General features: G+C 36.8%; 1 protein-coding gene across 2 annotated transcripts in view; it reads left to right on the top strand.

Moving 5' to 3' along the window:
• The window catches only part of lrch3 (leucine-rich repeats and calponin homology (CH) domain containing 3), an 81,943-nt gene extending 59,561 nt beyond the window's left edge, over window positions 1-22,382 (top strand). Inside the window, exons 15-20 of one of the 2 annotated variants that reach the window (XM_056478199.1) lie at window positions 409-436; window positions 526-639; window positions 3,016-3,116; window positions 3,577-3,714; window positions 6,914-6,991; window positions 21,039-22,382. In XM_056478199.1, the coding sequence (XP_056334174.1) occupies window positions 409-436; window positions 526-639; window positions 3,016-3,116; window positions 3,577-3,714; window positions 6,914-6,991; window positions 21,039-21,191 (612 nt within the window). In that variant the 3' untranslated portion in view covers window positions 21,192-22,382. Of the gene's footprint in view, window positions 1-408; window positions 437-525; window positions 640-3,015; window positions 3,117-3,576; window positions 3,715-6,913; window positions 6,992-7,230; window positions 8,058-21,038 lie in introns of those variants that run through there. The other variant, XM_056478198.1, reaches the window with a different exon arrangement.
• Window positions 22,383-23,337: the final 955 nt, after the last annotated feature.

Here is a 23,337-nt window from a genome sequence, read left to right as displayed (position 1 = left end):
TACGTTTTCTGACCTTAGATACATTTAAACCTGTTGTAGGAGACTCCTACACTATATTACGACACTTTAAAGTACCATTTGACTTGCTCTTTAAGCTGTATTTACCTTAATTGAGTAAATAATTCTGGAAATCTGTCAAATCTTGCCTGTTTTAGGACATGGTGTAAGATTTCAGCCGATGCATGTGCATGTTTGTTTATGGTTTGGATGTTCTCACATTAAATGCGTAACGAAGGAAGTCATTTTTGGGCGAATCTCACAAAAACTGCCAAGAGATATCAATGACGGACATTTTTGTTTGTCAGATGCATGCCTATAGTTCACTGTCAGTGCATGCCACAGATAAAGTGTTGAAATGTATCATATTTCCACTGATTTTATCTTCTTATTTTCCTCTGCATTCGATAGCAAGGTGAAGATTATGCCTCACCCACTGGTAAGTATAAAGGTTTTATTTTCATACAAGTTTGCATTTTTATATTTCACCCCTTATCCTGTTGATGATGTATTTTTCTGGTACTCCAGCCCTCCAGTCACCCAGTTACCCCAGCCCTGCGGCACTGTCGCCCTCCCGCGGCCCCAATCATAGGCCTGAGAGTTACCTGTTTCGCCTGAGTCAGCGAGAGGAGAAGAAAAAAGGTTTGTTTACCTGATGGAGCCGATTGCTGCTTTCTGGGTCATTTGTTGATTAAAATCGATGCATGTATACCTTTGGTTTGCAGTTTGAGCATTAAAAATATCCGGAAAGTTACATGAAAATGTTTGTCATCCCTGATAATGAGTTCTAGCTCATTTAAAACAATATGTGACTAAAGTAGATTGCCTCATGTAGCATTTTACTCATGTAGGTTAATTTTTGGAAATGGCCAAAAATATATTGTGTTGGTCAGAATTATGAATTTTTCTTTCATGCCAAAAATCATTAGATTACTAAGTGAAGATCATCCTTAATGAATATATTTAGCAAAATGTCTACTGTAAATATATTAATATTTGATGTATTATTATGTATTTCAATTTAAGGGCATCCGCTGTGAAAAACATATGCTGGAATAGTTGAAGGATGGTATATCGAGTTCTGGGGATATATCGATATGATTCCCCAACGCAATGCGGTATTATCCAATATCATTTATAACGATATGGTCTGAGGCCACACATGCGCATTCTGCAAGAAACAGACCACTCCAAGGTAGCACGCGAGCTCCACTTGCATAAATGTGTGCGTACGCAAATGAAAGATTCACTCCATGAGTCACACAAAAGATTTGTTCAAAATGAACGAATCATTCAAGAACGACCCATCACTGACACTACATGGAGGAACATGCAGTGCCGGTGTTGTATCGAAATCTGACTGCCCGGACAAATCTGACTCCCCCTCGCATGCACATATGTCACACAGCGCCTGTTGCTGTCACAGCGGTTTATCAGAAACCTTTTACCGATAATTTCTTCTGCAATTGACAGCAAGAACGAACATAGAAGCCTTGTCAAATTGACAAGCAGCACCTGAATGTACTCAAAAGATTTAAAAACGCCAAAATGGCAGGAATTTATACCGCATTTAGAAAGTGAAATCACCTCATATTCACTGATTATAAGTTCAGTATTTATTAATTCAATTCAATTCACCTTTATTTGTGTAGCGCTTATACAATCAGCTACAATCTGTCAAAGCAGCTTCACATAAAAGATCATAGTAAATTGGAACAGTGTAGTTCAGTTTTTAGTGTTTCAGTTCAGTTTAGTTCAGTTCAGTGTGGTTTAATAATCACTACTGAGAGTCCAAATACTGAAGAGCAAATCCAACGATGCGAAGCTCTACAGATCCTGAACCATGCAAGCCAGTGGCGACAGCGGAGAGGGGAAAAAAACTTCACTAATTGGCGGAAGTGAAGAAAAAAAGACCTTGAGAGAAACCAGACTCAGTTGGGCACGACCATTTTAATTTCTCCGCTGGCCAAACCTCTTGTGCAGAGCTGCAGTCTCAGCGGCGGAGGCTGAAAGCTGGCCTCAGCGAAGACTCGTCTGTCTCTGGAGCGTCACAGGAATCAGTCTCATGTTCCACTCCTCCATGACCACCACAGTAGCTGCTCAGGATACGGCCTGGTCCAGGATATGGAAACCTTGGGATCGTTTAATTACACGACCGTTTCTTCTTTACATTTATGTTATCACACATTTAGCTTCGCGTTCTGGTCTGTATAATGACCGTTTACATTTCTATGCTTAACCAGCATTTCATCACAGTACTCTGAAACAATTTCGTTACTTCTCTATAGTCTATTCGTTTTCATCTCCTTATTTAATATTTAGTAAAACTAGTTTAGTCAAAACAAAACAAAAGAAAAAGTGTAGGATTTTTTTACATGGAGTGAAAGACTTTAGATATCTTCAATATGTGCACTGTTTAATAATTGTGCACAATACATACATGTAAATGTGTAAGTAAAAAAACATACATAGCTGATTTAATTGTAAACAGGGAGGGAAACCCCTGTGTTTGAATTATATTTTGCTCAAAAAATGTTTAATAAAGTTTTAATAAAGGCTTTAACTCTCAAGTAACCATTTACCGGATATATATTGTATAGCGTCATTCTTCCTAAAAATACCGGCATATGATTTTTTGCTCCTTTCGCCCAGCCCTAGTTGGAGGTTCATTCCACTTTATTATAAATAAAGGGACTAAGCCAAAGGAAATGAATGAATGAATGTGTTTTGTGGTTCACGGTCACATATGTACTTTCCAATTTGCATACTTGTTTGCAATTCTGTGCCTTTTTAAAGTTAAAATAGTGTAAGTAGAGTGTTAACATTAATAATGCTAAATGTTAAAAGTACACTTTCAATATCAGGATGATCCACTTATTTAACCAAAAAAAGAAACTGTGGAATATTGGATACTTTACTGCAGCTTTAATAATAATAATAATAATAATAATAATAATAATAATAAGTGTGTCATTTAGGCTAATGACCTCTTCCTAATGATATGCTTGGCTTTTGCAGGAGAATCAAGCACACAGAAGGCGGAGCCAGCAGAAGCCACACCCACACAGAGTCCAGCCCCTACTGGAGAGGAGGCGTTACTGATTGAGCAGCTGAGAAGGGTTTGTCAATCAAATCGTCTTAGCACCCGCCCCTTTCTGTTTTCAGTCATTTGTTGTAGGGCTGCTTGAAAAATCATAATCATGATTATTTTGGTTGTAATTGTAATCAAGATTATTTAAAACAATATATTTAGTTTTTCTTCCTTGCAAATAAGGTTGCTATTACACCTTCAAAGATCATTAAAATTTCAGTTTTTAATACTGAAGCAAAATTGGAGGAAATGACAAACTACACACACAACGGCATGCGTTCTCTTTTCATGTGAAACTGAGCTTTGCAGTGGAACAAATACGCACTGCTGGAAACGGGGCAGTATATGATGCTATAATGGGTTTATCTCGATTAATGTTTTTTCATAATTGTTTCAAGCCAAAATTGAAACTGAATTTCGATTAATTGCACAGCCCTAATATGATGTTTATTTTCTGCTCTAAGTCTCATTTACTTTCTCTCCTGTAGAATATCGAGTGTCGACTCAAGGTGTCCTTACCCAGTGATCTCGGAGCAGCTTTGACTGACGGGGTCGTGTTGTGCCATCTGGCCAATCATGTGCGTCCTCGATCCATACCGAGCATCCATGTACCCTCACCGGCAGTGGTGAGTGAACTTTTGGGTTCATTTTAGTCATAACATCATGCAATTCTGAGTGTGCTTCACACAAGTTAGTGGACCTGTAGAAAACGCACTCTTTCCTCTCCATACGCACCAGACACTTTCTTATAAACACTATATTTCTGTAAAACATCATGCAATTCTGAGTGTATAGTACAGGTTAGTAGGCTTGACAAACCACCTGTAGAAAATGCACTCTTTCCTTTACATACGCACCAGACACTTTCTTATAAACACTATATTTCTGTAAAACATTGTGCGATTCTGAGTGTATAGTACAGGTTAGTGGGCTTGACAAACCACCTATAGAAAACGCACTCTTTCCTCTCCATACACACCAGGCAATTTCTTATAAGCACTATATATCTAGAAAACATTGTGCAATTCTGAGTGTATAGTACAGGTTAGTGGGCTTGACAAACCACCTGTAGGAAACACTCTTTGCTCTTTATACGCACCAGATACTTTCTTATAAACTATTTCTGGAAAATATTGTGCAATTCTGAGTGTGGTTCACACAGGTGAGTGGGCTTGACAAACCACCTGTAGGAAGCACACTCTTTCATCTCAATATGAACCAGACGCTTCAATAAAAACACTTTTTTTAGGACTCAATAATAATATATAAAAACAACCTGCTAAAATAACGTAAGACCTGCTCACACTGTGAGATTTCAGCCACAATTTTGTCATCTGAGACAAATTTAGAAAATCCTAAAAGATGCCTGAAATCCTAGGCTAAAATCTGTGATCTTTGATCGTTGGTTTAACATATTCACAGACAGCCGCTTAATGCCTGTTGCAATCAGATTTTTCTTCCGATGAAATGTTTAGACACTTTCCTGCAGTATGACAACAGCTGCGATGAGCGTCAATGCAAGAACCAATAGGAGCACCAAATCTGATGACGCAATCCATGCGACAATTCAAATAACAGCGGGGAAATGTCTAAACAGTTTTAATCTTCCTGCTTTTATTATTGAGACACGCTGTGTGCAAAATTGCCGATACAGATTGTTTACATTTGCTGTGAGGAATCATTTCAGAACGCGGGATAGTGAAGGTGTCACAGGTAGATGACGTCAAACTCCAGGTTGGAACGGCACGATTCTGGCTAAAATGAGAATCATGAATTTTTTGCTTAAAATGAAGATAACAATTTTCTCACGATTCTGTAGATGTAAAATAAAGATTAATATGAGAAGGCTGTTATTATTGTTATGTCTAAAACATGTAGTAAAACAACAATAATAATATTAGCCCTATGTGTAGGTCTACTGTTGGTTAAAATGCTCAATTTTGTATAGACATTGAATGATGGACTTGAATAGCCTTTAAATTTGTCCTGTTTGTTAATTCACAGTACAGTGATGGCATCAGAATGCAACTATTCATAATTCTGAAGTTGAATTATTATGCTTGAGACATGTGCCTGTCATTTGTCATTGACATTATTAGACCATTTTTTCACTGGTAAAATGAGACATTTGTCATTATCAGATTCCCTCTTGCATTATGTTCAGCATTAGAATCAGAATCAGAAAGAGCTTTATTGCCAGGTATGTTCACACATACGAGGAATTTGTTTTGGTGACAGAGCTTCTACAGTGCAACAGGATTACAGAGACAGGACAAACAACAGATAATAAATATATTTAAAAAAAAAATAGAAGTAGTGAGTGCAAATCTACAGATTGACAAGTGTATGTACATGTTTATTACTATATACAACGTTATATGAGCAGCTGTTATGTGCAAATTGGCATGTAAAGTGTGTTGTTAAATAAGTGTATATGTGTATAAAAGTGTATAGCAAGTAGTGATGCTGGTTCCACAATTATTATCAAGTGTTCATGAGATGGATTGCCTGAGGGAAGAAACTGTTTCTGTGTCGGGCTGTTCTGGTGCGCAGTGCTCTGTAGCGTCGACCAGAAGGTAAAAGTTCAAAGAGGCAGTGTGCTGGGTGTGAGGGGTCCTGAGTGCTTTTGGCAGCCCTTCTGCTCTCTCTGGATAAGTACAGTTCTTGGGGAGTAGGAAGGGTTGTACCAGTGATTCGCTCAGCAGTCCGAACTATTCGACGTAGTCTTTGGAGGTCGTATTTAGTAGCTGAGCTAAAGCAGACAGTTATTGATGTGCAGATGACTGATTCAATGATGGAGGCGTAGAACTGTTTCAACAGCTCCTTTGGGAGGTTAAACTTCCTCAGCTGACGAAGAAAGTACAGCCTCTGTTGAGCTTAGATAGGCTAGAGTAGTTATACTGATCAAGTAAGCATTTATTTTCATGCACAACACTTTGTGTTCGCTATGAAAGAAAAAGTGCTTGTCATAAATCAGCTCTAAAACTTGATATGATCATTTAAATGATGTGCACGCCGGTTTCACCTGCACTGCTGAGTGTGGCTCATGGCTGCTGTCACTTTGGGAAAAAAAACACACATGCAAATCAAACTTTCTGCGCGGCTCCCAAACGATCGCTGTATGCAAAAACTGAGTGTTATTTACAACTTTATTAGCTGTTATGTACAGCCTATGCAGGTTCTGTTCACTAAAGTAGACATCAATGGTGGATACGCGCGTGTGACGTGTCCTCTCGGTAGTAAACAAACAGTGCGTCAGCTCACGTGTCATTTCGAAGCTGCGGCTACATCATTACATGAAGACCGAAATGACATTTTTGGGTGAATTACACAGTATTTGACACTGTTAATGTCATTTGGAGGTGTCCATGTTGCTCATTGCTGTCCATGTTGCTGTGAAGACTTGTGCGTCCGCCTGTACGCTTCTCTTCTGATCTTAAAAATATAACGGCTGAATCGTAGAAAGGCTGAATTAAGATCGTGTGTAGGGTCTTTTTTCGATTAATCGTGCAGCCCTACTCCAGGTACATTGTCTTTATTGTCGTTCAGTCAGACATTGACAGCTGAGATCTTACAGTGTGACGTGGAAGCCATGTTTGTGCAGTTTGACATGCTACAATCGTTCAGGATTATAAGAAATCGCAGTGTGAGCTGGCCTTTAGATTTGTCATGGGATCTTTTATTACTGATTTGAAGTGCTTCTTTTGTCATTCTTTGTAAGTCCCTTTGGATAACAGCATCTCCTGACAAGTTAATGTAAATAGCCACATTTACATGTTTTATGTTTATGGCAATGCATCACTTGTTTTTGTCTTTCCTTTCCAGCCGAAACTGACAATGGCCAAGTGTCGACGGAATGTGGAGAACTTCCTCGAGGCGTGCCGCAGAATTGGAGTTCCTCAGGTTTGTTCACGATCTCACACTCTTTTAGATTTCTAACAAAATGAATCAAGCACCTTTCATGTTTGCTTCTAAACTAGGCTTTTTAACATCTCTTGCTGTTTCCAAGCTAACACCGCTAACTCTTTCTCTCTCTCTCCTCATTCCCCTCTAATTTAAAACCATGTCACACCCCATCAACACCCTCGTTGTGTTTTATTTGACCATCTTCTTCCTCCTGCGGCTCTTGGCTTTGTGTTCAGGATAGTTTGTGTTCGGCCGGCGACGTGTTGGAAGGGGAGCTGGTTTGTGTGTTCAGGCTGGTTGAAGCCTTGCTCTCTCTGGCTCCGCCTCACCTTCGCCACGCCCCTTCTTCCCAGCTGGCTGGATTTGCCCTTTTTTACTTGTCAATCATGTCGCTGCTATGTGCTATCTACTGCCACCTTGTGCCAAGCGCTTAAACCACACTTCAGACCGTTCCAGTTTGTGAGGTTAACAGGATAGCTAGTGTTTATGCACATTTTTAGTGTCTCCAAGTGCACCCAATGGACCCTTTTCACAGTTCCAGGTTTCTCAGCGGCGTAAGGCGGCATAGTTGGGTAAACTTAGAGCGCAGTGAATAGGAGAGTATTTTATTTACAATCCTATTTGCTAATAATAAATAATAATAAAAGAAAAATTCCCCTGTGTTATCAAGACTTTCAGAAAAAGGAAAAACAAATAGTATGAGACTGAAAACAGCAGCCAGAAGAGTCAGTAATGTTAAAATTACTCTCCCGCCCCTTAGACACTGCATTAAGGATGATTTATACGTTTGCCTGGCACCGCGTTGCGAACAATCACTGACTGCGCGCGCACCTCACGAAACAGACGAGGCTTTTGTACTTGACACGTTCGCCGTTGTGATATTCTTTAAAACGACAGGGGACAGTCAAAAGAAACCAACCGTAAAATCAGACGGATAAACATTGGAGGAAGTTTCCGGAACTACGTCATGTGATTATTATCATTCAATATTTTTAAACTAATTATTTTTATTATTTTTATAAATTATTTTAATGATTATAAAGATTTTTATAACCATTCAAGACTTTTTTCAAATCAAACTTTGATGCATCACTTGCCTGTGTTCATATCTCAGACCGTTCTACTATTATAGTTAAAATATTAATGAAATATTAATTAATAATATTAAAATATTAACGACGACAGAACATGGGTTGCTCTACAAATATATTTTTATTATGGAAAGAATAAAAGCAACAAAAAAAGTGCACTTACTAAAAAATAGTGTTACCCCTAGTTCGTTAGAAAGAAAATAAAGAAAAAGGACTTTCACTTAAATAACCTTTATTAATAACACAAAAACACTTTGGTAGCAGGTGAGCAGAATAATCACAATTAGGTTTTCATATCAGGTGCAAACGTGCAATATTTTCAAGCTAATTTGGGGCATACCCCAGTCTTAGATAATGTACAAATATGCAATACTCCAAAGTCTTTAGTAATTCAAAACAGTGACATAAACCAACTCCTGAAACAGAGCCAGAAAAGACCCTTATTACACTACCATCAATATCCAAGCATAAAAGATTTAAAATACAACATTCATCACAAACCTTTTAAACCTCAAAGACAGCCCTTACAATACACGTACACAATACTATTACAAATACACAGCATGTAACAAACATGTATCGCAATCATTGATCACATATCTGGACACGGCTACGATAGCTGTCACCCAGCATTAGAAACACCTGCTGCAGGTATCTCCGACTGCACATCCTATTTTAATACACATGATTACATGCATTACCCCACTTAAAACATCACATAACATGATTCTTCAAACCTGGCTTTACCTCAAAAACCATTGACGCTGCCCGACCTTCCATAGATTGTCCACATTGTCTGATCCGCGTTGTCTGCCTGGCGTGCACGCCACACTTCCCTCTCACAACTACCGCTCCATTCATAAAAGCAGCGTATGACTGGAATTTACCGTATTTCGCCTAGCCTGCCCCTGTAAATATTGTAAATTACTGTAAATACTCTAAAGTTTACAACCGTTACAATAGGGACAGTTTTTTTATTTAGCCCGCTCCACAATTCACACATTACTGTCTGGCTAGTTTGTGTCCTTACTTGTATGCTAAAAAGGCAATAATGGTCCAACATTCCTGACCGTTATCACCAATAAAGCCTAGAAAAACAGGGCATCAGTGTATTGTAAACCGATAGATTCAAATATTTTTCAGTTATCAAAGAAATAATTTGTAACTTAAAGGGCACCTATGGTAAAAAATTTCAAGCTGTTTAGACAGCCATATGTGCATGTATGGTTTAAAGACCGTCATATTGGGGTGATATAAACACACCCAGTACTTTTTTTTTTCAATTTAACAACATAAAAAACGGTGGACCAATTAGAGAGTTTTTCAAACCGACTGCAACTTTACGTAGGAGAGCGGTCCCCCCCACCCACCAATATTGATTGACAGGCGCGTCATCATATCCTCAGTTTGTTGATTCACGTCCGCCATTTTCAGTGTGAGTCGAAGCGATATCACTAAAGGAACACGCTAGCTCTTTTTAGATGCAAGGCTCATTGGGCTCAACACAAGAGCAATATTCTCCACATTATCGCTCTAATCGGAATTATTGGTTGTATCTTTAGGTAGGTTTGCAAACATGTGTACTTCTCATTGAGTCTACCTTATACTTCAGCCGTTTGCATTTCTCGCGATCCCAGAAGCTCCCTGTGATCTTAACTAGCATGCGTTTTAGAATTCTAAACATCGGTTTCTATCAGGGTACACTCAAGTCGACGGCTGGGCGTCGCGGACCGCTGAAGAAACATATGTTTAGAATTCAAAAATGCGTGGCGCAACGATTCGGGACACTTCATGCTTCTGGTGCGCCACAGAGAGTGTCTGGTGTGCCGTGTCGCGGTTTCGAGCGGCGCATCCGGTGCCTCAGTCAAAGTTAATTCAGTGTGCGTGGTTATTAGTTTCTGTGTACAAGCTCGGCACTTGAAACTAGCACACAGTTGGCTGTAAAACTGTACAAAGACACATATGATTTTGTACTCTCTGCTTGGTCTGTGTCCGAGTCGTACATGTACGACTGATTGCTGAACCTCTCACGCTCCTCTCTCAAGCTCCTCTCAGTCTGCCTGTCAGACTCTTTTGCAAACGCAGAGCGGGTGAGCTCATGGCCCCGCCCCCTTGTTACATTGGGCGGGAAGCCGAAACTAAACTACATATGAAGCAACACACCCATAAATCAGCGAACTGTGGACACGCCCCCAACATGACACTTTTTAACACATTATAATAAAAAAATCTGAATTGTGTTTTAAACTGAACCTAAACTGGCACACTCAGAAGAACCATAATATTATTATTAAATCATAAAAAAGAGGTAAACTATGTGCCCTTTAATTTTATTTACATTTTTTTTTAATTCAAAATTGTAATATATACATTAGTGTAAAACCTATGACTGGGGGAAAAAGATATTCTGTAATTGTTTATTAAAACCACATGGGTCTCCACTTTTGTCATGGCCTCTCTTTTTGGTTTTAACAAACGTATCCCTCAATTTTTTCTAAACTTAACAAAAAACGTTCCTCCTTTCCCACTGCTTTTGCAATTTCTAGCCAATAATTATTGTTCATCTGGTTATCTTGACTTTGACTTTTGACTTTATTAATCCCCAAAGGGAAATTCACATGTCACAGCAGATCTCTCCATACTAAAAATAAATTAGTTACATATTTATATATATAAAAACAATAATAAAGTTACATTTCATACTGCACACCTTAGTTCGACGAGTAAACACTTGTCCATATCTAATATCCAATTCAGTTCAGCACAATTCATCTCGTATGACTTTGGTTATACAATCTGATTACTGTTGGAAAAAAAGACTTCCTGTATCTTTCTCTGTTACACCAGGGTTGAATTAATCTTGTACTAAAAGAGCTTGCACACGCTTGGACTGTATCAAAAAGGGGATGACTATCATGGTTCATTATACTGACAAATTTGTCGAGCATTCGATGATGTGCAATCTGTTCTATGGTAGGTAGTACACACCCCACAACAGAACCTGCCCTTTTTATAAGCTTATTTATCCCTATGATCACACATGTTTCAGACAAAATCTCTTCAAAGTGATTCATATTCAACTTGAATCAAATGCGGCGCCATGCGAACTGTTCGCTTGAGTCTACCAAAAATGTTGTGTGCTCCTCCAGCCGAAATCATGTCACGCGCACCCAAAGTGAACCTCCACACACACTGCAATGACATCAGTCACCATGCGCACTCAAGCAAGCTAGCGAACACATTGAGTATAAATCAGCCTTAATAAACACCTCGCATAAGCGGTAACTCGTTTTTAGTAATTTGATGCAAAGATGATATAATGCATGCATAAATACATATAAATATTCATAAATAAAAAAACTTTCAATGATTTAAGATGCTGATGAGCGTTAAACACGTCATAACAGTCTTGTGAAAAGGGTCTATTGATACTTAGATTAGCTCCGCCCCTTTTGGAAATATTGAGCTTTATAAATTAACAAAGTGTGCTCAAAGTGGGAATGATTGATTGAAGGTAGCTTATGATTACAGGGACTTTTGCAAAATGTTGGTATGTGTTCATTTTTATGTAAAGATATATTGAACTATGGTCAGTTTTTATTCAAATGCTCAACATTTATTTGATCAAAAACGCAGTAAGAGCTGTAAAATTGGGAAATACTATTCTTTAATTAGCTGTTTTCTATTTCTGTTTACAATGCTCAACATATATGAGTTCACCCCTCACAAATCTCTCATAATATAGGAAGCTTTACAATGTTAAATTTGTGCATTAGATGATTCAGTACTGAGGCCAAATCTGGAGCTAATCAAACAAAATAACTTATGCTAATGTCCAAAATTAGCACACCTGAGTGTATATGTTAGGAAACAATATTAATTAAAAATAAAAAAAGAGAAAAATTCAAGAAAAACAAAAAATAAAAGTAAAATTGTTGAATTTTTAAAAATTATTATTTCTTATTTTATTTAATAATATTTATTATTTATTATTTTTAATATTTCGCATGAATTTAAATGCTTTATCTTTCTATAAGATGTTTGGTAACCAAAATTTATTTTTTAATAAATATATTCATTTAATAAATCTGTTTTGCTCAAATGCACTAAAATCTGTTCATTTTCACAATGGGGTGTGCTCATTTATGCTGAGCACTGTGTTTTAATCCTAATTTATTCCTGTGAAGAATTGTCAGCATTATTCCTCCAGTCTCATGATCACATGATCTTCCTGAAATCTTTCTAATATACCGATTTGCTGCTTAAGAAGCATTTTATCAATGTTAAACACACTTCTCCTCCTACGATATTATCTTAACATAATATTAAGGGTTAAAGGCATCGACTGTGTGGAGAAACCTATTTGAATGAGCTTATTCAAATGATAAAAGCCAAAAATATCCCTGTATGGCTTTTTGTTTTCATATATCATACATTTAAGTAATATGACAAGCAATAGTACCTTTTTATTCTAAATTTCAGCATCACAAATCATTCATAATTTGTTTTATGCGTACGCTGGAAACAGTAGTTCAGTCATATTAACTTTACAAGTAATTTCAGCTAACATTAAAAATGACATTACTTTTACTTGAAGTTAAATCTAATATAATCTAAAAGAAAAGTAATCAGCACATTTTAGTAAGTGAAAATAAAAACACGTTTCATGGCTAATACACGATTAACTTGATGTTTGAGCTCAGTTTAATGTAATGAAAGTTTGATTCAGCATAAAATTGTCAATTTATTTATTTAAATTGTCAATTAAAAACAACCCAAGTTGACTAAAAACCAAACAACAAGAATAAGATGAAGACAAAAAACAAATTAAAAGCTTTTACATAATCAAAAGCCAGTAAAATCTTAAATAAAATACAAAATCATGTCCAATGCACTCAAAGTAAGTACAAAATACTGTTAATACATGTTAATAAAGGTTTTTGTAATCTTTTTGAGTGCCTTGGACCTATGATTTTACTGTTTATCTTTATGAGTCCCTTTTCCAAAGAGCACCGACACATTATTTTCCCCTGAAGCTCTTTTTGTTTGATTTTGGATGAAGTAAAATACATTTATATGTTATTTGCTTGATCAAACAGGAAGGTTTTTAATTTGGGTTTAGAAATAGACAACCACATTTTTACAGCGCATAGAAAGTTCAGTGAACAAAATGTATTTAAAATATGATTTTTGTAAGATTATAAATGATTTTGCGTCATCTTTTTGGTCAAAATATTTTCGCCATTTAAAAATTCATAATGAAAACTTGCTCCAAACTGAAATAGACAAACTTGACGGCGACCATTTCTATGGTAGGATTGGTCAGTGACTCCATAAGGCGGGGCTTAGTGAATTGCGTGTTTATATATGTGTATAGACAGAGAGCACATTTCCATAGCAAAAATCAAAGCACAAAAATGGGTGTATTTGCCTCTTCAGCCTTAAAAAAGACGACAGAACAAGCTGCCTGCTCCGCGAACGAGCCCTTTATTATGTGTTAGTTCTGCTGCACATTTCCCAAAGTCTGTGGATTCAACTCTATGTGGCTCCTGTGAGGGTTTTGCTCATTTAATTCTCCCTGACGTCCTCAAAAAAGGACATGAGACAGTGTGGAGGACGCCAAAACATAATCTCCCCCTGTTTTTACCCCTCTGTGCCTTATATATACTGTGTGTATGTCCATGTCTTCCACTTCACAGTTAACACAATAGTTCAGCCAAAACATATCATTAACTTGCCTGCATGTCATTCCTAATGTGTATGAGTTGCGTTCTATAGGGAAACGCAAAAAGAACATATTTTGCAGAATGTCCGAGCTGCCTTTTTTCATATTAATAGAGTGAATAGGATGATTTAAAGCACCATCATTTTTTAAGTTGATATATTATATTATATTATATTATATTATATTATATTATATTATATTATAATATTTATTGAATTTTCAGGATTCGTGGAAATCCCTTCAATCCCCTTTCTAGATTTTGAATAAAGTGCTTGAAAATGTAATTGTTTTGCTTTCATAATAATTTAACTTACTATAGGTAATAATTATGTACTATTTAAATAAATTAAAATACAGTCAACAGATTTGCTTTAGCATAAAATGAAAACTCTGTGCATGTGCCTGTTGCTTGATCTGGTCCGCCTGTCCTTTTTTACCAGCGCCTTTTGAAATTACAATATAAATAAAAAATAAATGATATAGAAATGAGATGAAAGACACATGAAATACACATTTAAAGCATGAGAAAATGACTTTTAAGAGAGTAAATGGCAGTATTTCACTGTTGCTTAAATATTATCTGATATAATGTGACAATGCAACACTGTAATGGGTAAAAGGAGTCTATGAAGCTATAGCATGGATATTAATGAAGTTGGATCTCATTAACCATAGAGTGCGCTGATTGGTTCGAACCAAGTCTTTCTCGTGAATTAGTGAACAGATATGCTGAAAACTCAATGACGTCACTTTGTATCGGTCGGTACAGACAGCCAATCTCCACGCTGCAATTTACACAATGATGTCATTGCCGTGACGAGGCTTAATTTTTTTTTAAACCAGAAGAATGAATTTGCTCGAAATGACGCAAAAACAACTTGTTAGTGAAATATATGTGTCCTATTAGTGTGTTCGGCAATGTGGCACATATATATGGCTGTCAACATCTTAAAAAATTAGTTTTGGTGTTTCGTGACCCTTTAAATATGTAATTTGCCACGCATTTAAAGTGCTGGAGAAGTCTGAAAATACACCTGAAAAAAAACTTAAATTTGACTTTGCAAACTGTGTAAAAGCCCTGAATATGGTAACACATCTTAAGGGTCATTCATTTATTCATTTTCCTTCGGCCTAGTCCCTTTATTCATCAGGGGTCGCCACAGCGGAATGAACCGCCAACTTATCCAGTATATGTTTTACGCAGCGGATTCCCTTCCAGCTGCAACCCAATTACTGGGAAACATCCATACACACTCATTCACACACATACACTACGGACTATTTTTATTTAATTTATCTATAGCGCATGTTTTTGGACTGTGGGGGAAACCGGAGCACCCAGAGGAAACCCGTGCCAACACGAGGAGAACATGCACACAGAAATGCCAACTGGTCGGCGCAATAGCCTAGTGGTTAGCGTGCCGACATATGGTGCATTAGCACGTCAGGGCGTCCCGAGTTTGAACCCCGGCTTGAGGACATTTCCCTACCCTACTCCCCTTTCTCTCTCCAACTTCGCTTCCTGTCTCTATACTGTCCTGTCTAATAAAGGAAAAAGGCCAAAAATAAATCCTTAAAAAAAAAAAAAAAAGAAATGCCAACTGACCCTGCCGGGACTCGAACCAGTGACCTTCTAGCTGTGAGGTGACAGTGCTAATCGCTGAGCCACCGTGCCGCCTTTCTTGATTGTCAGAGCCATTTAATTCAGGTTAATGCAAGCAAGAAATTTCCCGAGTAATATGTGTTTGTTTTTATTATATAATTATATATATGGGTGTATCACAAGAGCAAAATTGTTGTGCTGAATTTCTTCAGTTTCATCACAAAGGTGATGTTGTTTTTATACAATTTAATAATGTATTTAGCCTAAAATATAGACACAGGATTATTATTTTTTGTCTGCTTTGCTAACAAAAATTAAACTTAAAATTAAACTAAACCGCATAGCTAATAGTTAATATATCGGTTTGTTTGTTTTGTTAATTGCATGAATATTATTATTCAGATTTATTTTGACATGACTGATTAATTGATTTAAAGGTCATTATAATCATAAAATAATACAGACAGTGTTAATGATATAGAAAAATACAAATAGTATGATATTTTATTAATTCTTTTATATAGTCAAAATGATCACTTAAAGGGCACCTATGGTAAAAAATCTACTTGTCAAGCTGTTTGGACAGACATATGTGCATGTATGGTGTATAGACTGTCTTATTGGGGTGAAATAAACACACCCAGTGCTTTTTTTTGTCAATTTAACAACATAAAAAACGGTGGACCAATTGGAGCTGTTTTCAAACCGACCGCAACTTTACGTAGGAGTGCGGTCCCCCCACCCACCAATATTGATTGACAGGCGCGTCATCATATCCTCAGTTTGTTGATTCACGTCCGCCATTTTCAGCGTGAGTCGAAGCGATATCACTAAAGGAACACCCTAGCTCTATTTTTAGATGCAAGGCTCATTGGGCTCAAGAGCAATATTCTCCACATTATCGCTCTAATCAGAATTATTGGTTGTATCTATAGGTAGGTTTGCAAACATGTGTACTTCTCATCGAGTCTACCTTATACTTCAGCCGTTTGCATTTCTCGCAATCCCAGAAGCTCCCTGTGATCTTAACTAGCATGCGTTTTAGAATTCTAAACATCGGTTTCTATCAGGGTACACTCAAGTCGACGGCTGGGCGCCACGGACCGCTGCAGAAACGTATGTTTAGAATTCAAACATGCGTGGCGCGACGATTCGGGACACTTCATGTTTCTGCCGCGCCACAGAGAGTGTCTGGTGTGCCGTGTCGCAGCTTCGAGCGGGGCATCCGGTGCCTCAATCAAAGTTAATTCAGTGTGCGTGGTTATTAGTTTCTGTGTACAAGCTCGGCACTTGAAACTAGCACACAGTTGGCTGTAAAACTGTACAAAGACACATGATTTTGTACTCTCTGCTCGGTCTGTGTCTGAGTCGTACATGTACGACTGAATGCTGTACCTCTCACTTCAGCTCGTTCTCTCTGTCTGCCTGTCAGACTCTCTTGCAAACGCAGAGCGGGTGAGCTCATGGCCCCGCCCCCTTGTTACATTGGCGGGAAGCCGAAACTAATCTACATGTGAAGCAACACACCCCTAAATCAGCGAACTGTGGACACGCCCCCAACATGACACTTTTTAACACATTATAATAAAAAAATCTGAATTGTGTTTTAAACTGAACCTAAACTGGCACACTCAGAAGAACCAGAATATTCATATTAAATCAGAAAAAAGAGGTAAACTATGTGCCCTTTAATACTTATGTATATATATTTTTTCCATGTATAATTCTGCTCATGTTTAATGAATAAAGCCCATTTTAATGAAAAGAAAAAAAGCAGCCAGGACTACTGCCAGTTAAATGCCTCTCTTTATAGTGCAGAATGCAAATCATACACATTTAAAATGACGTTTGGTGTGTGCAAATAATATCAGAATTGTAATTTTTGGTTCAACTAACCCTTTAAAATAACTAGAAACTTTCAAACTTGCTGACCGCTCTAAACCCTGTACATTTATCACGCATGCTGTCAGTCTTAAACACAGGTTACTCTCTAAAACAACAGTTCTGGTCTACTATTACATGCCTGCTGATCATTAATATACAGTATAATGTGTTTCTAAAACACTGGTTCACATAGAGTGTGTGTGAGTGTTTGTGTCAGTCAGATTTGTGTGCCATAATGCCTGATTTTCCTACAGTCTGACTGCTGTCTTCTGCTTTTCTACAATAAAATCTGAAACTCAAGTGTGCTGTAGACGTGTTTAGTTGTGTGTTTAAACCCGTGGCTGGTGTATTGAAAATAAAAGGGGAAAATGATCACATTTTGGAAGCCTCTACTACTCACCAAATCAAAAATACCGTAAAGATTGTAAAATATTACTACAATTAAAAGTGTTTAATCATAACTTTGCATAAAATATTTAATTCCTTTGATTGTTAGTTGAATTTTCAGCATCATTACGTATTACATAGGGCCCTATCATTCGCAGTAAGGTGCGAGACGCGTTTGGCGTGATTTGTTGCTATTTTCAAACCACTGCATTTTCACGTTTTGTGCCACCTTGTTTAAATGGCAAATTCATTTGCACCACTTTGTGGACTCATGGGTGTGCTGGTCTGAGAAGGAGGTGTGTTAAGGCGCATTGCTGGCTCGTTGCTATTTTGAGGAACTTAAATAGACCACATCATTGACCAACTGAAAGCTGCTTTAAAGTCCAGCTCAGAGTGCGTTAGTTATGTGCCTATGCTGATCCAAACGCTTACACACTGCTTAATACACACAGGATGTACAGCAACACACAAATATCTTTACAGATGAAAGAAATGAAAGGATTAAAATGTTACAAAAATGATTATTTTCTACATAAATTTAAAAACCACTGCCTCTGTGCGTCATCTCGGGGGACTTTTTCAGTTTATTCATGACAATTTGCTTTTGTATAATGTTATTATTATTATCAGTTATTATTTATTATATGCTAATTTATATTTGCTTGAATAAAAAAAGTTTAGATTTGTCCACCTGTCGTGTTTTGGAGACGTCTGCATCACCATATGGGGCATAAGAATAGGACGTGTGTTTGGATATAGCTCAGTTTTTTGACCACACTTTATTATCATCATTCATTTATTCGTTTGCTGGAAATTAGAACTGAATTTAGAAACGGCTTAGAAACAAATCTTTGCGCTTAAAAAATTAAATATGTAGGCTAATGGATGTCTTCAGTGGAGTGTACAACACCGTTTCCTAACTCCACGAAAGTAAAGGAGTAAAGTAAAGAGTAAAAGTAAAGTAAAGAGAAAGTAAAGAGGCCAAATAGAGGAGGCTCGTTCTTAATCCTCACGCTGCAGATGATCTGTTTAACTGTTTTCTCGCTAGTGAAGTGTTCAGTTTTTCCACATACAAAGTCCGCCATGTAAATAGCAAATGATCCATGGTGCGACGCAACTGACTCTTAAAGGGAATGGGAGATGAGACTCTGATTGCTTTAATGCGCTTTATACTCAAAACACACCCAGAACTCATTAAGAGAATAAGCACAAGACCATACACCATGGCGCAAGCCGTATTTTTCCATCCTTAAAATAGCAAAAGTGGATTTAGAGACGCCCTTAATGCTTTTGCGTCATGCACTTTAGACTTTCCACCTAGATCATTAAAATAGAGCCCATAGTCTTTGTCATCACATGATCTTCTTAATATGCAGATTTGATAATGAAGAAACATTTCTGTTTATATCATTTAAAATAAAATACTAATAATATATTTTTATTTCATATTTTTAATAATATTTTTAGTTCAAGGATGCACTAAATTTATCTGTAACACTAAATTTTATTAGTTACAATTTTACAAATGATTCGATTTCAAATTAACATCGTTTTTTAAACTCTGTAACAATCTAACATGGTTTCCACCAAAATATAAAATTACGTTTGACATAACAATGATAAAGTATGCAAAATAAGCTTTGTTGGTGTTTGAAAGCCTAGACTGGAAGTTTGGGGTCATTTTATAAGCTTTAAAGGATCGTTTACAAAGAATAGTTTACAAAAATGATCATTTTCTTGCTATTTATTCGGTTTCAATCCTTTATGAGTTCCTTTTGTTGATCACAAAAGAAGATATTTTGAAGAATTCTGAAAACCTGTAACCATTGACATCTATAGTAGAAAAACAAATACTATGAAAGTCAATGTTTACAGGTTTTCAGCATTCTTCAAAATATCTTCTTTTGTGTTTAAGGGTTTAAAACAAGTTTGAAAGATTTTTTGGGTGAACTACTCAAATAGGTTTGTATGGAGTGGTGTGTTATGGATGGTTGCTAGGGTGTTTCTAGAGTGGTTGCTAAGAGTTTTAAAATGCATTAGTTATTTGTCATTGTAATATTTCTAATATTTGCTGAATATTAAATAATAAAGGTCTTGGTGAGCAGGAGAGTTATTCTGAAAATGCCAGTTATGTTGCAGGGTAATTTACGTGCCATATTTTGATCTTTAAGTGCGTGACTTTGTTCACATTACTAACCCAAAGCACTTTAAATAGCTATCACTACTAACTAGCAATCAATTAGTGGTTAGTTTGTTCCAATTTTTGAACTATTTTTCTGTCTTTCCTCATTTCCACCATCTTTCTTTAGTTTCCACAACCCATGATTTTACTTTCATTCTTTAGTTCTGCTTTGTTCTCTACTTGAGTTCCTCCACTATATTAATTTAAGTTGCATTACGTTATATTTTTGATTTCTTCATTGACATTCCTTTTTTGTCCCCATTTTATTTGCCCCATCCCCATCTCTCTCTCTCTCTCTCTCTCTCTCTCTCTCTCTCTCTCTCTCTCTCTCTCTTTGTGTGTGTGTGTCTGTGGATTTGTCTGTGTGTGCGTGTATGCGCATATGCGCGCATGTGTGTGTGTGTGTGTGTGTGTGTGTGTGTGTGTGTGCGTGCATGCATTTGTGTTTGTGTGTGCGCATGCTTCGCTGTGTGTGTGCATGCATTTGTGTTTGTGTGTGCATGCATCTGTTTGTGTGTGCGCATGCTTCGCTGTGTATGCGTGTGTGCATGCATTTGTTTGTGTGTGCATGCATCTGTTTGTGTGCACGCATGCTTCGCTGTGTATGTGTGTGTGCATGTATTTGTGTTTGTGTGTGCATGCATCTGTTTGTGTGCGCATGCTTCACTGTGTATGTATGTGTGTGTGCATGCATTTGTGTTTGTGTGTGCATGCATCTGTTTGTGTGTGCGCATGCTTCGCTGTGTGTGTGTGCGCATGCATTTGTGTTTGTGTGTGCATGCATCTGTTTGTGTGCGCGCATGCTTTGTTGTGTATGCGTGTGTGCATGCATTTGTTTGTTTGTGCATGGATGTGTGTGTGTGCATGCATCTGTGTGTGTGCGTGCATACATCTGTGTATGTGCAATAATGCATCCACGTGTATATATATGTGTGTGCCTGCATGCGTGCATCTGTGTGTTTGTGCGCATGCATGCTTCTCTGTGTGTGCGCGTATGCATGTGTTTGTGCATGTGTGTTCATCACTGTGTGTGTGCATCACTGTGCGTGCATGCTTTTGTGTATGCGTAAATGCATGTGTGTGTGTGTATGCGTGCATTCCGTGTATGTCTGTGTGTGCATGTACATCCCTGTGTGCTTGTATTTGTGCGTGCGTGTGTGTGTGTGCCATAGAGTCAGCTGTGTCTCCCTCTGCACATTCTGGAGGAGCGAGGTCTGCCTCAGGTTGCAGGAACGGTTCGGGCTCTCCTGGATTTGGCTCCTCCGAAACACACACCGTCTCCCAGCTCCACCCCGACCAGCGCCGGCACTGCCCTCGTGCTGTAGGACTCGTCCCATCAGCCCCAAACATCCTCAAGACTCCTTTCAGCTCAGAGAACGGTTCAGTAATGGTAACAAACACACACTACCTGCTCCACAAAGCTGACTGACGGCACCGGAAAACAGAGACTCATCAAAGCATTTCGCTTATGTTTTAACAGTTAGTTTTACACTTTAGTATCTTTACCTATTATGGGTGGTGTTCATTTTTTATTATGTATAAAATTATTATTATTATTATTATTATTATTATTATTGACTCTTAAGTGATGTGGAAATGAGAGCTGGCCAAACTACCCAAGCTCGCCTATCTGAGAGTTACAATGACTACTGGTTGAATCTCACAAAATCTGTTAAGTTCACATTTCACCCTAAAATAAACAAGATATTACACTTGGGGGAGAAATAAAAGTCCCAAATCTTTTTGAGCACCATTTATAGTTTTGTGACGTTTATTTTTTGGACTAGCCCTCGTGCAAAAATATAATGATAATGATGGATTATTTAAATGCATTTACATTTTATTGCACATTTAATTAAATTAAATGTTTAGATTTTATTTATTCATGATTTAGATAATAAATCATTGCTGTGTTTTACTGTTTAACAATAATGAGAGCATCTACTGGATAATAGGAAGTAATTAATGTCCAATTGTATTATGGTAATGTGAATTTCTTCAGAGGTCGACTTGATTATGATCAATAGAAATAGATGTAAATAGATGTGTCACAGTAATGGAAATTATGATGATAATGTTACAATACAACAAAATCGTTATAAAAAAATGCAAAAACCAATGAAATATTATTTAAATCAAAGTATTAATGCACTTAATTTGATTTATTAAAGTAAATGTGTATGCTTATTTATTTGGATTTACATATTAAATCATTGAATTGTCAAATGGTGTGTATTAGAGTAATGAGAGTAGTTACCGAACAATTTGAACTGAATAAGAAAAAAACTCAATTAAAAATAATAAAATTAAATGCTCATTACCATAACCAAAGTATGAAATGATTTATTATTTAAATTGTAATGCATTTATGTTTAGTAATTTATTGGCATATTTCATAGCGATGAAACTCAAAACATCAGGAAATACCACGGTAATGACATTTTGGGAGGAGATGAGCTTTATTTTGAAAATAATGCATCAATGTAAAAAAATAAATAATAAATACAATTTTTAGGACAAATAAAGGCAAATAAAATTATTTTGGTTGAAATGTGGCGGATTTGCATGAGATTCAGCCATGAGTGTGTAAATGGCATGACTGAAATACACTAATAATCAGCAGTCAAGACTTGCTGAACGGTTTTTGTCTCTAACCACAGGGGTTTTCCTCAAATCACACTTTGGTAACGCTTCACTTGAAGGTCATTAAACCTTTATAATCATGTCATGAACGTGAATGCGATTTTATGCATGCTTATAACAACTGTTATTAAGTGTTATTCACTCAGTTATGACATTTTAAATGCAAAAATTGCATTATGTGTTATGACAGCTTGACAAACAAATACATCACAATGATGATGACTTGACATTACCAAGACAACAACACTTGTCATAAATCTGTCATAAACATGATTATCATATTACTATTATAAATGTGTTATAAATTTTATAACAGCATTATTATTATTTTTTGAACTCGACTACAGTGTCACAAGCTAAATTTGTCATTTAAATGTCATTAAATATTAATGACACTGTTAAAATGATTTGACAGAGTAATGACTCTTTTAATTAGATATTTAAATGACAAATACAGTCTGTTCTATTGAAAAAGTGAGCAAAAAATATTCATGAAGCAATTATAATCATGACAGTCATGGTCATGACATTACCAAGACAACATCTGTCATAAATCTGTCATAAACATGATTGTCATGAAGCCATTAGAATTGTCATGAATGTTATAACAGCGTCATTAATATTTCTTTACCTCAACTACAGTGGTACAAGCTGAATGTGTCATTGAAATGTCATTAAATATGAATGACGCTGTTTTGAAATGATTTGACAGAGTAATGACACTTTTAATTAGATATTTTAATGACAAATGTGATTAGTAAAATATTTATGACAGAATTATAAGCATGACAATCATGGTCATGACATTACCAAGACAACATCTGTCAT

Source organism: Danio aesculapii, chromosome 18, assembly GCF_903798145.1.
Source record: "Danio aesculapii chromosome 18, fDanAes4.1, whole genome shotgun sequence".
In the NCBI taxonomy this organism is placed as follows: domain Eukaryota; kingdom Metazoa; phylum Chordata; class Actinopteri; order Cypriniformes; family Danionidae; genus Danio; species Danio aesculapii.
Note: the sequence above shows the minus strand (reverse complement) of the source record. Positions and strands in the feature narration are given on the sequence as shown.